This window comes from Pteronotus mesoamericanus, unplaced genomic scaffold (genome assembly GCF_021234165.1).
Source record: "Pteronotus mesoamericanus isolate MK-2021 breed Mesoamerican mustached bat unplaced genomic scaffold, CSHL_Meso_final contig_20, whole genome shotgun sequence".
In the NCBI taxonomy this organism is placed as follows: Eukaryota; Metazoa; Chordata; class Mammalia; order Chiroptera; family Mormoopidae; genus Pteronotus; species Pteronotus mesoamericanus.
Genome location: NW_026555085.1, coordinates 63,805,273 through 63,823,359, shown reverse-complemented (window position 1 = coordinate 63,823,359; position 18,087 = coordinate 63,805,273). Strand labels below are relative to the sequence as shown.

The 18,087-nt window shown below is 37.2% G+C and overlaps 1 protein-coding gene across 5 annotated transcripts in view; it reads left to right on the top strand.

The window, feature by feature from the left end:
• The window catches only part of PPIL6 (peptidylprolyl isomerase like 6), a 29,683-nt gene that overhangs the window by 10,180 nt on the left and 1,416 nt on the right, over window positions 1–18,087 (top strand). For 3 of the 5 annotated variants that reach the window (XM_054569812.1, XM_054569815.1, XM_054569810.1), the window contains 2 exons: window positions 4,662–4,718; window positions 16,502–16,637. In XM_054569812.1, coding sequence (XP_054425787.1) covers window positions 4,662–4,718; window positions 16,502–16,637 — 193 coding nt within the window. Of the gene's footprint in view, window positions 1–4,661; window positions 4,719–9,005; window positions 9,476–14,826; window positions 14,888–16,501; window positions 16,638–18,087 lie in introns of those variants that run through there. The other 2 variants (XM_054569814.1, XM_054569813.1) reach the window with 2 other exon arrangements.

The following is an 18,087-nucleotide window of genomic DNA, read 5'->3' as shown; positions in this document are numbered from 1 at the left end:
AATTTTATCTCCCTTTGTGAAATATACTATATTTTGCCATGTGTAATGCGTACTTTTTTCCCCCAGATTTTTGAGGGGCAAATAAGGATGCACATTATACATGAGTAGTAACATTTCTGTATGTATATAAATATTTTTCATTCTTTTTTTATGCTTACGCACTAAAAGTATAACTCTAGAAAGCAATAACGATATTCTTATGCAAAATAATACCCTGGAATATGATAATTGGTTTTGTTTTTAAATATAAATAAATAAATAATTGAATTAAAAAATTAAAATGAAAGTTTTTTTTCCTGAAAGTTTGGGCCAAAAATGTGGGTGTACATTATACACAGCAAAATATGGTATATAGGATTAGATATATTTAATATTAGGCGTTCTATAGATTTAAAGGATATTTCATATGACCAAATAATGAGTTAAGATATTCATACTCTTTAAAAATTCCCTATTAAAATAGACAAATCTAAAGTATGTTACTAGGAATAATCTAAAATAAAAAGTCATATAATAAAGTAGGATAGCATATTTTTAATTACATAGTTTAAAATGCTTACCTAAATAAATAAGTGTACCTAGAAAATAGAGTGCTTTTAAGAAACATACTAAAAGTGGAAATTTGAAAATAGAATAAATGGAAAACAACTTATTTCTTACTAAAGATGTTACATTGTTACAACTGAAAAATAAGATCTAGAGCAGCAGTTTTAAACCTTTTTCATCTCATGGCATGCATAAATTAAGTACTAAAATTTTTTAACACACCAAAAAATGTATTTTTTGCTGATCTCACAAAAAAACAGGCATAAGTTTGATTCATTCACACTGGATGGCTGTTGTCTTAGCTGTTGTCATTTTTTTATTTGACAGTTTAAAGGAAAAAAGTTCAGTGCCCCTGACAAATAATCAGGTATTACATGTTTTAAAAATTCTCGTGGCACACTGGTTGAAAATCGCTGATCTAGAGCATTTTGGTTTCCTTTCTGCTTTCTTTTCAGGTCAGTCTTTTGGCTTTTACACAGACTAGGTGCCTGGTTAACAGCACAAAATTAAATTTGGGAGGCCTTTTGGGAAATATCCCATAGGGAGCAATCAGTCAGCAATTTAAAAATAATTGGCTTAGGAAAAAACAAAACTCGTAGACACAGACAACAGTATGGTGATCACCAGAAGGAAAGAGGGGGTGAGGGAAGGTACAAGAGGGTGAAGGGGGGGGGATAAAGGGTGATGGAAGGGGACTTGACTTGGGGGGGTTAACACACAGTGATGACATATAGACTTGTACACTTGAAACCTATGGAATTTTATAAACCAAGGTACCCCAATAAATTCAATTAAAAACAAGGTTGAAGGTAAAAGAATAAAAAATAAATATAACATGTAAACACAAAATGGAGAAAATATTGGCTTAGTGTGGAAGGAGATTTGCTTGAACTGATGAAATATGCAGAGGTTTAAAATAATGTGTAATTATTTTTCTACAATCTGGAACACTCTGAGGCTGATGAGGAGAAAAATGTAGATTTAATCTGAGTATGTTGTATGTAAAACAGCTACTTTCCCCTGAGTTTCTCCAAAATGAGATCAGATCAGCAGATCACCAATACTGTTATCTAACCTTGTTATTTTTCCACTTAATTTACATGCTGTGTGTTTTCCTGTGTCAGTATACATAAACGTAAATTTTTACGATCTGCCTAATTTTTCATTATATTGCTATACCAATTTAATTAATTCACCATTGGTGAACATGTAGATTGTTTTCAATTTTTTGTTAGTATAAAACAGTCCTCAAGGGTCTCAATATCCTGATACTTAGTTCAGTGTTGACTCTTATATGTTGGGCTCCCAGTTGCTATGCCCTTTTTTTGGTCTCAGTTTTGCTTTTTGGTTAGACCTCCCTGCCCCGCACCCTTACTCTCCCGGACTCCCAGAGTAAGATTTGGGAAAAGTGGGTCATGTTATTTGTTTATTTACTTGAAGTAATTTTTCCAAATATTAATAGTAAACTATACAGATCTTTTAAAAAATTTTTATGTGTTGCTTTTAGAGAGAGAGGAGGGGAGAGAGAAAGTGAGAAACATGGATTTGTTCCACTTATTTATGCATTTGTTGGTTGATTCTTCTATGTACCCTGACGGGAGAGCAAACCTCCAACCTTGGTGTATTGGGAGGACACTCTAACCATCTGAGCTACCTGGTCAGGGCTAGATCTTGGGTCATGTATTCAAAATAGCGAAGCAGCAATGTTAATGTGTTTGGAAAAAAAATTCTGATTATTAAGTTCAAATCCAAACTCTTATGTGCAAGTTGTACCATGTTGAATAAGTCACTTAGCACCTCTGAATTGGTTTCTTAATTATAAAATGGGGATAATCATGATATCGCAGGATGTGGTGAGGTTTCAATGACCTGATATATTGAAAGTGCCAAGCTCTGTAAACGTTCACATCTTCTTGTGGATGTCAGACTCCCACAGGGCTGTGTGTAGAATTTTGTAGTATGGGAGCTGAATGTGGTTTTGTGTTATGCCTTAGGATGCTTCCAGGCATTATTGCTTGCCCTTTGGAACTAATCGGTCCTACATAGTCTTCACTCCTCAACCCCCACCCCCAGTCCCTCTCATCAGCTGACACATCCCTCTCCTTTACTGTGCTCCACACCCTGAGCTTCTTGCTGTTTCTGAAGCACGTCAAGCATACATGTGCCTTGATTTTTTTTATGTTTCTTTTGCCTGGGGCACGCTCTACCCACCTAGTCCTCCAGGTATCCCCTTGCTACACCCCCTGATCTGTTTCTGTTTTTTGTCCAGAGTTCACCTGAGCAAGGACTTACCTGATCACCTCCCTCCACACCTCTCTCCTTAACTCCTTCACTGCTGCTTTCCTGTCCCCTTATCCTGCTTTATTATTCCTTCTTTACTTTTTTTCCCCCCACCACTGGGCATACTATTCTGTATTTCTCAGTTAATGTATTGTCTGTTTCTCTTCACTAGAATATAAGTTCCATGAGGGCAGAGATTTTTATGTTTTGTTCACTATTGTATCCCAGGTTCAAGAGCAGTGCCTGGTATATTATAATAGGTGCTTAAAAAGTGTTTGTTGAGCCCTGGCAAGGTGGCTAAGTTGGTTGAAGCATCATCCCATATACCAAAAGGTTGCAGGTTCGATCCCCATTTGGGGTGCATAAAGGGGTGGGGTGGGGTCGGAAACCAATCAACGTTTCTCTCGCACATCAATGTTTATCTCTCTCCCCGCTTTCTGTCTCTTTAAAAAAAAATCAATTTAAAATTTTGTTGAAAGAATGAGTAAATGAATGAACAAATAAACAAACAGCTAAATGGGAAACATACATTCTATTCATTTCTAAAGTACAAAGTGAAGATATCAAGTCATTAAGCCACTTTGGTAGGATTCTCTATCTGTGGTTCCCACAAGTTCTACTGTCTTCAGAAGAACCTCTTGAGATATTCACCTGAGAGATCTAAAAGCAAAGGGCAAGAGTAAGGGTGGTTGCTGGACAGAGAGAACGAAGGAGTGTCACTGGTGTTTATGTGTTTGCAGGGGAGGGGAAACATCTGGACAGATTTTCCTGAGCAAAGCAAACTTTAGGATCTGAAGGGATAGATGCTGGGGGATCCTTGTTTCTGGATCTAGCCTTCAGCCATTGCAGCATGCTCCTGAGAGCTGCTGAGGGCTCTGGGTGAATCATGGGAGAGTATGAGGCAGAGGGGGGTTGGAGACTTCAGGTTTATCAATTAACTTCTGAACCAGCTTGGAAATAGTATAATTTAAATGCTACATGCTCTGTCCTGCATAAATTCTCTCTATATGCTTGCTATTGCATTAGGTATCTTTAAACTAGCATAAGTAATTTAGACATAAATTGTTCATACTGAGTTAAAATGACACAGCCCTTCATTGGATACTTATTGCACACTGTATTCAAGGAGGGTGGATTAGAGAGCTTAGGATGTAAAGAGGTACTGCGGAGGCTGGAGGCACAGCAGTCAGACCTTAGAGACCTCTAGTTTCATTAGACTTAGGTTTGCTTCCCTTTTAACTGTGGGTAGAGGAGGAGTTACATCATAGGAGCATTGCCCAAGCCAAAATATGTATATAATCCAAAACAGGTCATACAAATACCTTTAAAAAAAATCATACTATAAAGGAGCTTCACTTCCAAAATACTGGGATTCCAAGGAATGAAAATTTGAACAATTAATTCTTTTAAAATCATCTATTTTTATTTTTGCTCTAAAAAGATCTTACTGTTTCTATTTTATCCTATCAGTTTAATCCTTTTATTTTCCTGAGAAGCAGGATAGACTATGGAATAACTTGTGAAGTAAGTAGAATTTATATGAAAACCTTTGTAAAAAGTAGTATCAGATTATAATTTAAATTTCATCATTTCAAAGTTTTGAATGATAATTTAACCTACCTCCAAGAGTTATTAGGAAAAAAAACCCAGGGTATTGAATGTAAAAGTGCTTATAAACTGCAAGTGAAAACAATATAGTAATATTTTGAAGGTATAAAAATTACTGTAGTGATTGGTATAAGGGAAATGGTCATTTAAAGCATTTTCCCCCTACCGATATTGTCTTTTCCATTTTAGTTTCAGAATTATAATGTTCATTTATTGTTATTTTGCAGATATAGTGGCAGGAAAAGGAGATGGTGGAGAGTCGATTTATGGACCAACTTTTGAAGGTATGTATCTTTAAATTTTATCAGTAACATATTAGTTGATTATTCAAATCTAACAGGACAGGGCAATACAAATAAGATAGTGTTTGGGGTAACATACTAAAAGTGGGAGTTAAAAATGGCACCTCAGCTTAGTCCAGAACAGTTTTGTGCACACATGTTTTCACTTTCCTAAATATATTATTTCTTTAGGATAAATTCCTAGAATGAGGATTGTAGGGCCAATGGGAATGGATATTTTTAAACCTTGTAATTTGCCATTCTCAGTATTGGTACCTTGATTATCCTGTGGTTTAGGCTGTCTGGTATCCTGGGAAGATGGTAATGGTGATGGCATAGTTTTTTAATTTTTTAAAACCCCAAAATAAAAATAGACAAAAGAATTAGATAGAAAAACTGAAAACCCATGGATAACATTTACAACAAAACTATGTGACAGCTAAGTTATATGAATTCCAAAGTACAAACAGGTGAGGATAGACTGCCAATGGCCACAGTCTGCCAACAGAAATCTATGTTAGAATAAGCAGGGCATCTGACAGACCTGAGAATAATGGAACCGCAAAATAGCCAACAGCTGGTGTATGCGTGGGGCCCACAGTAAGGTTTGAAGTGGCTAGAGCAGTCTAACCTCTGTGAGCTCTTGAAACTGATCTGAAATGGCTCTCTTCTGGGACAGGCTCATATTGAGGAGGTATGGCCTGGAATAGAATCAAAATTATGCAGGACATAGGGACAAGAGTGAGAAAGAAGGAATGGAAACAGAACTAGGAAATCTCAGAAAGCAAGCTGCTATATTGTTGAACACTGTATGAAAATAGCCCAAAAGGGAGCTTTTTGAAGTTGGAGAAGCTGCTTTCCACCTAAAACCACACCTGCTTCCAAATGTGTAGGGAAATTAATTTTACATAAAAACGAGCAGCAAAAAGTTTCATGGTTATTTTTTAAAAAGGTTTTATTTGTTTATTTTTAGACAGAGGGGAAGGGAAGGAGAAAGAGAGGGAGCAAAACATCAAAGTGTGGTTGCAATAAAAGCCTGAAGCTACTTTTCTTTCAGTCACGCTGCTACTTGACAATACTGAACCAGAACAACCAACACCAAGGCATATTTTAGTAACATGATTGGACATTAAGGAAAAAGAAAAAAATTCTTTTGGCAGGTAGGCAAAAAGAGCAAGTGATTTACAGGGGAAAGAAAAGTAGATTATCATCACATCTTTTGATATCATATTCTTATGGCAGAAGGAAATGGAGTAATACATTCATGATGCTCAAGGATAGGAAATGTGAGCTATGGATTTGCTGTCTGGCCAAACTGAATTTGAATTTTCAAGGGCACACAGAGTTAACAACATGAAAAACTTTAGGGAATAGTGTTGCCATGAGCCCTTCCTGAGTAGTGACTATAGATGAATTTCACAGAACCAAAGTAAAAGAACTTTTAAGGATCGGTGGTGAGGATTAATTGTATAATGACTTGTAAAACTAAAATTTTAAAAAGGGTGAAAGTATGACATGTAATGTCTATATACTTAACCTATTTAAAAAATGAAAGAAAAATGGGGAGAACATGTGAAAAAATTTTAAAACTATTTTCAGTCATACTGGTGATGGTATTATTAATACTGTTGTTCTGAGATTATTGTATGTGTAATGTGGGAAAAAATAAGTAATTAAGGGATATTTTAATTTCATTATTTCCTGCATTCCTGAGAATCAGGATTTTCACTATGGGGGGAAGGAGGGACAGAAGAAATATGATAGAGGCTAATATGTAAAGTGGTTCATAGTCCTTAATTTGAATGGGAAATACCTTTTAAACTCAAGAAGTATCTTCTCTCTATATATTAGCTGTGTCCATTGACTTGGTCTACAAACAACAATCCAGTAGTGATACACACTCCTAGCATTTAGATTGTTGTTTTGAAATGTCATTTCTTTAGGGACATATTGGTGAAAATACTGCTGCGTGAAATATCTGAGAGTTTCCTGCCTATGTTTTCCTCTAGGACTTTTATGGTGTCGCAACTTATATTTAAGTCTTTTACCCATCTTGAGTTTATTTTTGTGCATGGTGTAAGTTGGTGGTCAAATTTCAATTTTTTGCATGTAGCTGTCCAGCCCTACCAACACCATTTGTTGAAGAGGATATTTTTACTCCATTTTAAGTTTCTGCCCCCTTTATTGAATATTAATTGACCATAGAGACATGGGTTTATTTCTGGGCTCTCTATTCTGTTCCATTGATTTATGTGTCTGTTCTTATGCCAGTATCAGACTGTTTTGATTACAGTGGCCTTGTAATATAGTTTGATGTCAGGTATTGTGATCCCTCCTACTTTGTTTATCTTTCTCAAAGTCGCTGCAGCTATTTGGGGTCATTTATGGTTCCATATAATTTTTTTAAATGTTTACTCTACATCTGTGAAATACATCATTGGTATTTTAATAGGGATTGTGGTAAATCTATAAATTGCTTTGTGTAGTATGGACATTCTGATGATGTTAATTCTTCCAATCCATGAACATGGTATATATTTCCATTTATTTATGTCTTCCTTAATTTCTTTCTGCAGTGTTGTATAGTTTTCTGAGTACAGGTCTTTTACCTCCTTGGTTATGTTTATTCCTAGGTACTTTATTTTTCTTGTTGCTAAAGCAAATGGGATTTTTTTTCCCTGATTTATGATTCTGATATTTCATTGTTGGTGTACAAAAATGCCTTCAATTTCTGAATATTGATTTTGTATGCAGCTCTTCTGCCAAATTCACTTATTAGGTCCTAGAGCAAGAGACATAAACAAAGGGAAGGATAAACAAATGGGATTTCATCAAAATAAGAAGCTTCTTCATGGTTAAAAAAAATATCAACAAAATGAAAAGGGAACCAGCCATATGGGAAAATATATTTGCCAATGATACCTTGGACAAGGGTTTGATCTCCCAAATATATAAAGAATTCACATAACTCCACTCCAGGAAGGCAAACAATCCAATTAAAAAATGGGCAAAGGACCTGAACAGACACTTCTCCAAGGAGGACATACACAGGGCCCAGAGAAATATGAAAGGATGGTCAGCATTAGTAGCCATTAGAAAAATGCAAATTAAAACCACAATCAGGTACCACTTCACACCGGTCAGAATGGCCAGCACAAACAAATGAACAAACAAGTGCTGGCGAGGCTGTGGAAAAAAGGGAACACTAGTACACTGTTGGTGGGAATGCAGATTGGTACAGCCTCTGCGGAAAACAGTTTGGAATTTTCTCAGAAATATAAATACGGAACTGCCTTTTGACCCATCAATTCCACTGCTGGGATTATACCCTAAGAATCCCAAAACACCAATTCAAAAGAACCTCTGAATCCCAATGTTCATAGCAGCACAATTTATAATAGCCAAGTGCTGGAAGCAACCTAAGTGCCCATCAATAAATGAGTGGACCAAAAGACTATAGTACATTTACACAATGGAATACTATGCAGCAGAAAGAAAAAAAGAAAGCTACTACCCTTCATGACAGCATGGATGGAACTGGAGAGCACTATGCTAAGCGAAATAAGCCAGGGGGCGAAAGACAAATACCGTATGATCTCACCTTTAAGTGGAACCTAATCAACAAAACAAACAAGCAAGAAAAATATAACCAGCAACACTGAAAGAAAAAACAAACCTACAGTAATGAGAGGGAAGGAGGGAGGCGGGTAGAGGAGAAAAGAAAGGGAGGAGTCAAATCAAGGAACATGTATAAAGGACCCATGGACAAAGCCGAAGTGGGGAAGGGTTGAGGGTGGGAGGTGGGAGTGGATGGGGCGGGGGAAAGTGGTGGTGGGAAAATGGAGACTAATGTATCTGAACAATTAAAATAAAACAAACCTCATAGACACAGGGAAAAAAAAACCTTCAAAAAACCCCAAGAAATGTCATTTCTCGCTTAAAGACACCAGAACATTATGAGCCTTCTGTTGAGAGAAGACACTACCAAATGGATAGAACAGGAGTCTGATTAAGCTTCTGGACCCAGCTGCCAACTTGCAAGAAATACAACCAATTCTGCCATAATGTATTCTTAAGGATCTCTGTGCTATGTAAAATCATGTATTAAAAACCATAGGACTTATGGCAAAAATGAGGTAAAAAAAACTTTCTCAGTGACACATTAAAAAATAAGATAGTAAGCTAATAAAAACAGTAACAGAGTTTTTTACATATATGATAGGGTTAAGAAACCCATAAACAGTATAATAAATATGGTACTCTACCTTTTAAACTCCCTTTCATTTGTAGAGGTAGCATGGGAACATTTGCAGCTTGTGAGTGACTTTGAACGGGTGGAAGGAGTGTTTGCTGAAATTGGAGGCAAGTTTTGACCCCAGATGTGGATGGACGCTGCTCGTGATACAGGGACCTGAGGTACAGTGGTGGATGTCTGAGGCATGTGTGTTCCTCTGCAGCCCGGCTCAGTTCAGCTGGGAGCAGCTCTGCATTCACCCAGAGGTGTTTCTCTCACAGGAAACTGCACTTGAGCAGGGCAGACTTTATTAGGCTCAAGTGCTTTCCTGATTTATCAATCAAGGTGAAAGAAATGTGCATTTTCAACACAAGTATTATAGCCAAACTGAAAGGACAGGGAACAGAGAAATAAGTATATTGAACTGTAGCTTATATGTGTGATGAGCAAGCTCCAGACTGGGAGAAATTCTAGGTTAAATAGTTCAGGTTAATTAACAGATCAAGTGTAAGGAAGATAAAGGATTAGAGGCAGAACCTGTAGATTAAAAGAAATTTAAAAGGCATAACAATCTTTTAAAATGGGAATGACTAAACTATACTCCCTAGGGTAAAACTTAAGGAAACATTAAGTACTTGATTATGTGAAAGTCAGGGGAATGGTGACTTTCGGGATGTGGAGAGGGACTTGACAAGTGACTTCCGGGGAGGCTGACAGAGTTCTTTCTCTTGGCCTGAGTGGTAGTTAAAAGGGCGTTTGCCTTATAATAATAAATAATAACTAACTATACATTACTTTTCTGTGGCATTTTGTGTCTGTGTTTTAATATAATGAAAAGATTTAAAGATAATCCTGAACCAGTGACCAAAGTGAAAGGGAAAAATAAAAGGTAGTTTGCTTCTAAATTCATGTATAGGCAGCTTTATCAAATGAAACCATGTAAGTGACACCATTCATTTATTTACTCATAAGTCAGGAAAGTCTAAGTTGGGTGCCTACACGGTGCTAGGGCCTTTGAAATGAAGGTGATATGACCAAGTTTCCACACTCAAGGGTTTTAGTGTGTTTGTGAAAGCAGATGTTTAGACAGATAAACTTATAGGTGCTGTGTTAATTACTATTTCCAGGGGAAGAACTGAGTGCGGTGGGACAAGAAAGAAAAACTGCCTGGGAGTTGTGGGGCGGTGGCCCAGAGCAGTTTATGACTTTAATCTTAAAATAGGACAGTACAGATGGGGAAGGATATTCTGGAAGCTTTCCTGGCATCCTTAATCCCTGATGAGAATCTACCCTACCTCTCCACCAAGAGTTTGGGTTATCAGATCACCCAAACTCTTTCTGCTTGGAGGCACAGTCTCAGACAATCTGGGCCTTCTGTCCAAGAAGAAGATTGATCTCTTAGCTTCTTGCCTGCCCCTCTGGACATCCCTATGCCTCTGTTGATTATCTTTTGTTCCCACCTTTAGATTGTTGCAGGGATTTGGTCTCTAGATGAAAGCCTGGCTTTTCTCTGGTGCCCGGGGAAGCCCGTGGTGTTTAGGGAAGTCTCTATTACTGTTTGTGGCAGTGCAGAATTAGGAACCCGGTAACCAATTCAGTGAAAAAGAGAGATGCTCCACAAGGAAGGATGAGTGACTGTGAAAGAGACCAGGACTAGCACTCAAAACAGCTTCAACATGGCTTTCCCTCCTCCTTTCCCGCCCTGCGGATTCTTAATGCATCAGAGAGCCAGCCTTTCCTCCGCAATTCTCTCCTGGAACCTTATTTCCCTGAGCTGCAGAATTAAAACCCAGGGCTTGTTAAAAAACAACTACAACCACAAAATTCACTTTTATTAAGCTTAATACAGTGAGTTTAAAAGAATGAAATAAATCATATGTAACTTAATTATATGATTATTTTATAAATTGGTTAAATTTTTTTTTTTTAATTTTAACTTAAGGAAAGTCTTTTGCTTTGTTATGGATCACGACCTTTTTTTTTTTTTCTGTCTTCCCAAAACCTATGTTGAATGGTAGAAGATGAATATTAACCCATTTTTCTCCTTGTATTCTTTGAATAATAATGCTAATCCTTCCCACCCTTGAAGGATTGGTGACCAAATCACTTCAGCTGACTAGAAAAAGGATCATTTATATGAAAAGCAAAAGAAAAAAGGCATATATTTTTAAATACGGTATTATCCTTGTTACATTAAATAGACCAGTTTCTTAATATTAGCTTGTGCCCTAATAGACACATTACTTAAAACCTATTTGCCTGATCCCTAGATTTACTTGTCTTTAAATATAACTGGACGTTAATAAAAAGCACAGAGCCTGATGTACTGTCAGGACTCTATAATGCAACTGAAAGTTATACAAAATTATTTTTTTATTAGAAACAAGAACTGAATATGATCTCTGTAGTTAAGGAATTTTTTTTAATTGTGACATTTATCCTGTGCATAGAAAGTATAACTGTACAATTGAAAAATAATTATAGCCCTGGCTGGTGTGGCAAAATGGATTGAGTGCTGGCCTGCAAACCAGAGGGTTGCTGGTTCAATTCCCAGTCTGGGCACATGCCTGGGTTGCAGACCAGGTCCCCAGTGGGGGGCACATGAAAGGCAACCACACATTCCTTCTCTTTCTCCCTCCCTTTCCCTCTGTCTAAAAATAAAATAAATAAAATCTTTTTAAAAAAATAATAATCATAGCCCTGGCCAGTGTGGCTCAGTTGGTTAGAGCATTGTCCTGTAGACCAGAAGATCACAGATTCAATTCCCAGTCAAGACACATGCCCAGGTTGCAGGTTTGATCCCTAGTTAGGGTGCATAGGAGAATGCAACCAATCAATGTGTCTCAGTCATATCAATGTTTCTCTCCCCCCCTGCCCGCCTATAAAAGCAATGAACAAAATGTCCATAGGTGAGGATTAAAAATACTAAGAAGAATTATAAAGCAAACCCTCATATTACCATCCTTGTCAAGAAAAACTGCCAGCGTGCCACAAGCCCCCCATTTGTCCATCCTCAATAATTCCATCTCCCTCTTAGAGGTAACCATGAGCCTGACTTTTTTCTTGCTGTCCTTGATAGTTTTACTACCTATGTATGGATCCCTAACAATATAGTTAAGTTACGCCTATTTTTGACCTTATATAACATGGAATCATACGGTAGACATTCTTTATGTCTTGCTTCTTTTGTTCATCAGTGTCTATGAGATTCACCCATGTTATCTATAGCTGCAATTCTCTCCTTTTCACCACTGTTTAAAATTAAGAATATACCATAAGTGGGGTAGAAGGGAGTACATGGAGGTGGAAGAGGGTTTAAGGGGAATAAATGGTAATAGAAAAAGATACAATTAAAAAAAAGAATATACTGTAAGTAAATATTTACCCATTCGAGTGTTGATAATCATTTGGCTATTCATACACACAATCAACATGTTTTAAATATTTTATTAAAGTAGCAGTTAAAAAATGCTAGCTTTCACACATCATTTACTTTTCTATAACAAGAAATAGTGAATAGCTGTTATTAAAACATTGATGGTAAAATTAGAGCAGTAGCTTTTAAAAATAGATATTGTAGGATTGGGATCAGATTGTCTATCAGGGGTGTCCATCCTTTTGGCGTCTCTGCCACACTGGAAGAAGAGTTGTCTTGGGCCATACATTAAATACACTGCGACACATAATCACAAAAAAAATTGGATGTTTTAAGTAAATTTACGATTTTGTGTTGGGTTTCATTCACAGCCATCTTGGGCCACATGTAGCCCACAGACCGCAGGTTGGACACCCCTGGCTCTAACTGATACAACAGTCCTTAGAAAATTATATGGAAGTTCCCAAACAGTCTGATTATACTTTCACCAGAAAGAATACAATGTGTTTCCCACACTTAAAGAAGTTACTTCCGTTATAAGTATCAGAATGAGCTCTATTTTATTTTTCCTGAATTATGGTGTTTTTATTGGAAATTGAAATAATGTTTACATTTCAGACCCCCACATTCCTTCTGGCCTGCTCCCGTTGATCTTTCCACACCATTCCTCCCACTGTGTCCTAGTCTTTTATAGATCACACCATTCAGCTCTCACACTCACTCCCTTCTGATCTCTGTATCAGAATGAGCTTTATTTTAAATAAATTCAGAAACTGATATTTTTCACATAAATTCTGATTTCTATTTCAAACAAGCACTTCTCACTCTTAATGTTGTATGTTACAAATGAAACTAGTTTTAACCACAGAACTGTAACTACAATTCCATATGTTCCTGTATGTGGCAGAGGCAGGCAGGAACTCCTGAGTCACAATATGATGAGAGGGCTCTGAGTCTGTACCATGTTCTTAGCTTTCTTTTACTTTTTATTGAAAGTCCATGCCTGTTATGTGACCTAGAAATAAAATTTACTAAAAATTCTGATTTAGCTAGCACTTTAAACATTTTTTAAATTTCCCTAATTTTGCCCAGCAATTTTAAATATATATATATATATTTTTGTTCCTCCTACTTTAAAATATTTATTTTGTAGATCGCTTACATCTACATTTTCCTTTCCACTGAGTGTTGCTGACAAAATTAAAATAATCTATAATAGTTAACTATCCTACTCAGGCATAGTGGGGAGAAAGGAAAAATGGTTGTTGACTTAAGGGGTTTTTTTTCCCCTGTCCTCAAAAAATTTATGTGAGCAGACTAAATTTACATGTTTTTATATAAGTCAAAAGTGTTGAACTCAGTACTTAGAACAGTACTTGGAATGCAGCAGGCATTCAATAAGTTTAGTGAATGACCAAAACTTAATTAAACCTCGGATTTTCATTACCCGTTTTAATATTGTTAACTTGTGGGAAAATATTTCTATTTTTTCTTTAAGATTTTATTTATTTTTAGAGAGAGGGGAAGGGAGGGAGAGAAACATCAGTGTGTGGTTGCCTCTCGTGCACCCCTACTGGGGACCTGGCCTGCAACCCAGGCATGTGCCCTGACTGGGAATCAAACCTGCAACACTTTGGTTGACAGGAGAGCATTCAATCCACTGAACAACACCAGCTAGGGCTTCTCTCTCTCTGTTAATGTAATTATACTATTAGGATAGCCATTTTTCAGTAAAGCTTCTTTAAAGAAAAAAAATTCTACTTTGGCCCTTGCCAGCAAGACTCAGTTGAGTGTAATCCCGCAAACCAAAAAGTTGCTGGTTTGATTCCCGGTTGGGGCACATGCCTAGGTTGCAGGCCAAGTCCCTCGTTGGGAGGCATGCAAGAGGCAATCAACTGATGTTTCACATGTCAATGTTTCTCTCCCTCTCTCTTTCCCTTGCTCTTGCTCTAAAAATAAAATAACCTTCATAAAATTCCTTTTTGGACTCTTATGCCATTTGCTCCCATCTTTAAGAGGATAATATGCATAGCTGGGGGTCCACTTCATTCCCCAAGTGAGCTGCCGAAGCAGGTGCGAACAGCCCAGTCCTAGCTGCAGCTCCCGTCAAGTTTATGTGGGCTAACACCGCAGCTTGTTATTCCAGGCAAAGGCCCCACCAGGAACTATGGAGAGAATAGGGAGAGAGAGGATGGCTCTCCAACCCCAACCCCAAATAAATGGGATGCTGTCCAGGAGCAGGTCAAATTGCACCCAAGGGCTTTAGCTGTTTGTGGCAGTCAGTCACAGAGTGGTTTCCCTCTGCCCTGCCATCGCTGCCATCTGGGAGCAGCACAGCTTCAGGTCTTCAAGTTTCACGTCAACATTGTGTACTTAAAGAATCAACAACATAAGTTATTTATTTTTCACACATTTTTTTTCAGGTCAAACACATTTTAAATTTGTAGTTCAGGGACTACTTAAACCTTTTAAAAACAGTTTTGCTTTCTGTCCCTTTATAGCAGTGGTTTTCAAGTTGCCCCTTAAGGAGTCCCACAGGGCACTGAAGAGGTATTCTCAGAGGTGAGAGGGATCTGTTTTATACATGGGCTTTCACACAGGTAGTATTTTAAAAATAGTTAATAAACTTTTAAAAGTTCTCCCATAACCACAAATTTTTGATAAAAGCATTACGAATATTCTATAAATTTTCTTCCCTATTACTTACAGAATTTAAGAACAATTAATCATAACAACTAAGAGCAATGACAAATACCATTTTGTCAAAACTGAATCTTAGGGCAGATTTCTATTCCATGTGATTTTCTGTGAAATTAATGGGTTATTTCTCTATTCCATTAAAAAGAATATGGAGCATCAATGTAATTATATACTTATTCATACAAAAATGCTTTATTTTCATAAGATTTCAGAGATTTAGCAATTTAACAAGGTAAAAGTAACCATCACAAATATGACTTAATTGCTTAATTGGCTTAGCTTTGAAACCTAAGAATAGTCAGCAATTGCAACTTAAGAAAATCTTATTGACAGTTAATATTCACATTTCTCAATATTCCCACAATTTTGTAGTTATTGAATGAAAACCTAAACTGGATTTCTCTCCCCCACCACTTCCTTCTGTTTTTTTGAGTGTGGAAGCAAATCTTATTTTATGCTGGAAATGGTACTTCCTGAAAATGGTAGAATAACTGCCGTACAATTCTTTTTACTTGTTAACCTTACACTAAAAACAAACAAACAAAAAACCCACCCTCCACAAAATCATGGTCAATCCATACAGGTACAGGTTTAAAATTAAAATTTATTTAAAGACTACTACAAATAAGCATAAATCAATTTCCTTTCATCATCAACAGTTAAGGTCACATGTATGCCAGGTAATGTACTAGGGAGGCCCTGGGGGTAAAGCTACAAGGAGACAAGGTCTCTGCCTTCACATACTAGAGAGGAAGCAATCATGTAAACAATTACATAGAGTGGTATAAAGACCACAGTAGAGGTCTGTATGAGATGCTGTGAGGGAAAGAGTCATGTCCAAGAAAGCCTCTCGCCTTGGCTGGTGTAGCTCAGTGGATTGAGTGCCAGCCTGTGAACCAAAGGGTCGCCGATTTGATTCCCAGTCAGGGCACATGCCTGGGTTTTGGGCCAGTTTCCCAGTTGGGGGTGCTCGAGAGGCAACCGATACTGTCTCTCTCACGCATTGATGTTTCTCTCCCTCTCTTGCTCCCTCCCTTCCCCTCTCTCTAAAAATAAATAGAACATTAAAAAAAAAAGAAGAAAGCCTTCTCAACGGAGGCATTTTTAATTATCACATGGTTGGCAGTTTGAATGAAATACTACTGATAAAACAGCACAAGGAAATTTACTGACCTTTAACACTCGGGGAAGTATATGCTTCCTTTTACATTACTAATTTAAAATACTTTCCTTTACATTATTAATTTTCTTAGTAAATGCTCAAATAGTTCTAACAGGACTTTACAGTTTATCTTTTTTAACAGCCTACTTGAGTGAAAGTAATATGAAACAAACAGAGTATTTGCAATTTGGAGTGTATTGATAAGGAAGATTGAGAGCCCTTGTTACTAAGGGTTCTGTTTGTGTTTTACGTGCTACAGTCTATCGAGATAATAGAAGTATTTTAATGACCTACTACTGTTTGTTTTTTTCTAGATGAAAACTTTTCAATTCCTCATAATAAAAGGGGAGTTCTTGGAATGGTCAACAAAGGCCGTCACAGCAATGGTTCACAGTTCTACATCACACTACAAGCAACTCCCTACCTAGATAAAAAATACGTGGCTTTTGGGTATGTGTATAGTAAGTTTGTGTATATTATATTCATATATGTAAAAATGTGGTTCAAAAAATTTGGGTATTGTCTGAAGCCTATGGGTAACTAAGAGAATTTAAAAACAAAAGTAATACAAACATATTTAGAAATAGATATTTTGTAAGAAACTTTCTATAATAACCATAGAAACCATTTAGGAGGCACAGCCATTGTAATCTTCTGTCCATCCATCCATCCATCCATCCGTCCTTTTACGTTCAGCATCAAGGATATCAATTATTAATTACTATGAATAATACCATAGTGCTTAATAATCTAGATATATTTACATGCAGAAGTGAGGTGAAACTATTTAAATAATTGTCCACAAACACTGTGAAGGGATAGATGAAAACTGTCCAATTTGCAAGTAACTTTTTTTATTGAGCAAGTTAAAATATGGAACTATCTCAGGTTAGAATATTATTAGCAAGATGCTTATAGGCATGTGGACCTAAAATGGATGATGAATATACTTTTCATCACTTCAGTGTTTCATATCTCTACTTGATTATTGAAGTGTTTTCCAAGAAATGATGTAAAGTGTTAGAATTTTTCTGAGTATTAGATTTTTCCAGCCACTCCATCGGGATAATCATTAACTCATCATTACATGGAGAAATTTCAATCCAGTGTTCATTTTAACCAATTTTGTATGCAGCCATTGAGCACTTAAACCATGGCTAATGCAACTGAGGAACTAAATTTTATTTAATTTTAATTAAATTTAAATAGCCACACGTGCCCATGTTGGGCAATGAAGGTCTAGAGGAACTAGGATTTAGGAACCAGTTGAATGGTTGGCACCATTCACCAAGATAAAAGAATACAAGAAGGATATGGGAGAGATCATGAGTTCAGGATAGGCAAGTTATGGTTCAGATTAAGACACAACAGGCAGGTGGCAACTTCTGAGTACCAGGAGTAGGTACTCCAGATGGATGAGGGCTGGAGATGTAGATTTTGGAAGCTGTCAACATGGCAGCTGAGCTCCAGGCAGACCAGAGTACCATCACTCCCAGAGCCGCCTCTAGGCCTGTGCTTACTTGTTCATTCTGCCTCCCTTCAGTCTGCCAAAATTCTGTTCAAGGCTTAGGTCAGAAACCTCCCTGATTACCAAAATGAAACTGGTTGGTTGTCCTCTTTGGCACACTGTGAACTGAAGTAGGGACTGGGTCTCACTCATCTTGTGCCCTAACACCTATCACAGTGGAGAGGTGCACACAGTAGGTGCTCAGCTCCTTCAGAATTTGTGAAACCAATTTGGAGAATTGGCGTCACATCCTCTTTGGACAGAGGTGAATCTGTCCTTTTTTCCCTGCTCTTCACCTTCACAATATGCCTTGTATCCTGCTCTGTCTCATGGTTTGATTGGGAAGGCAAAAGTAAAGCCCAGAGGCCGACAAAGATGACTAGAGCATGATCA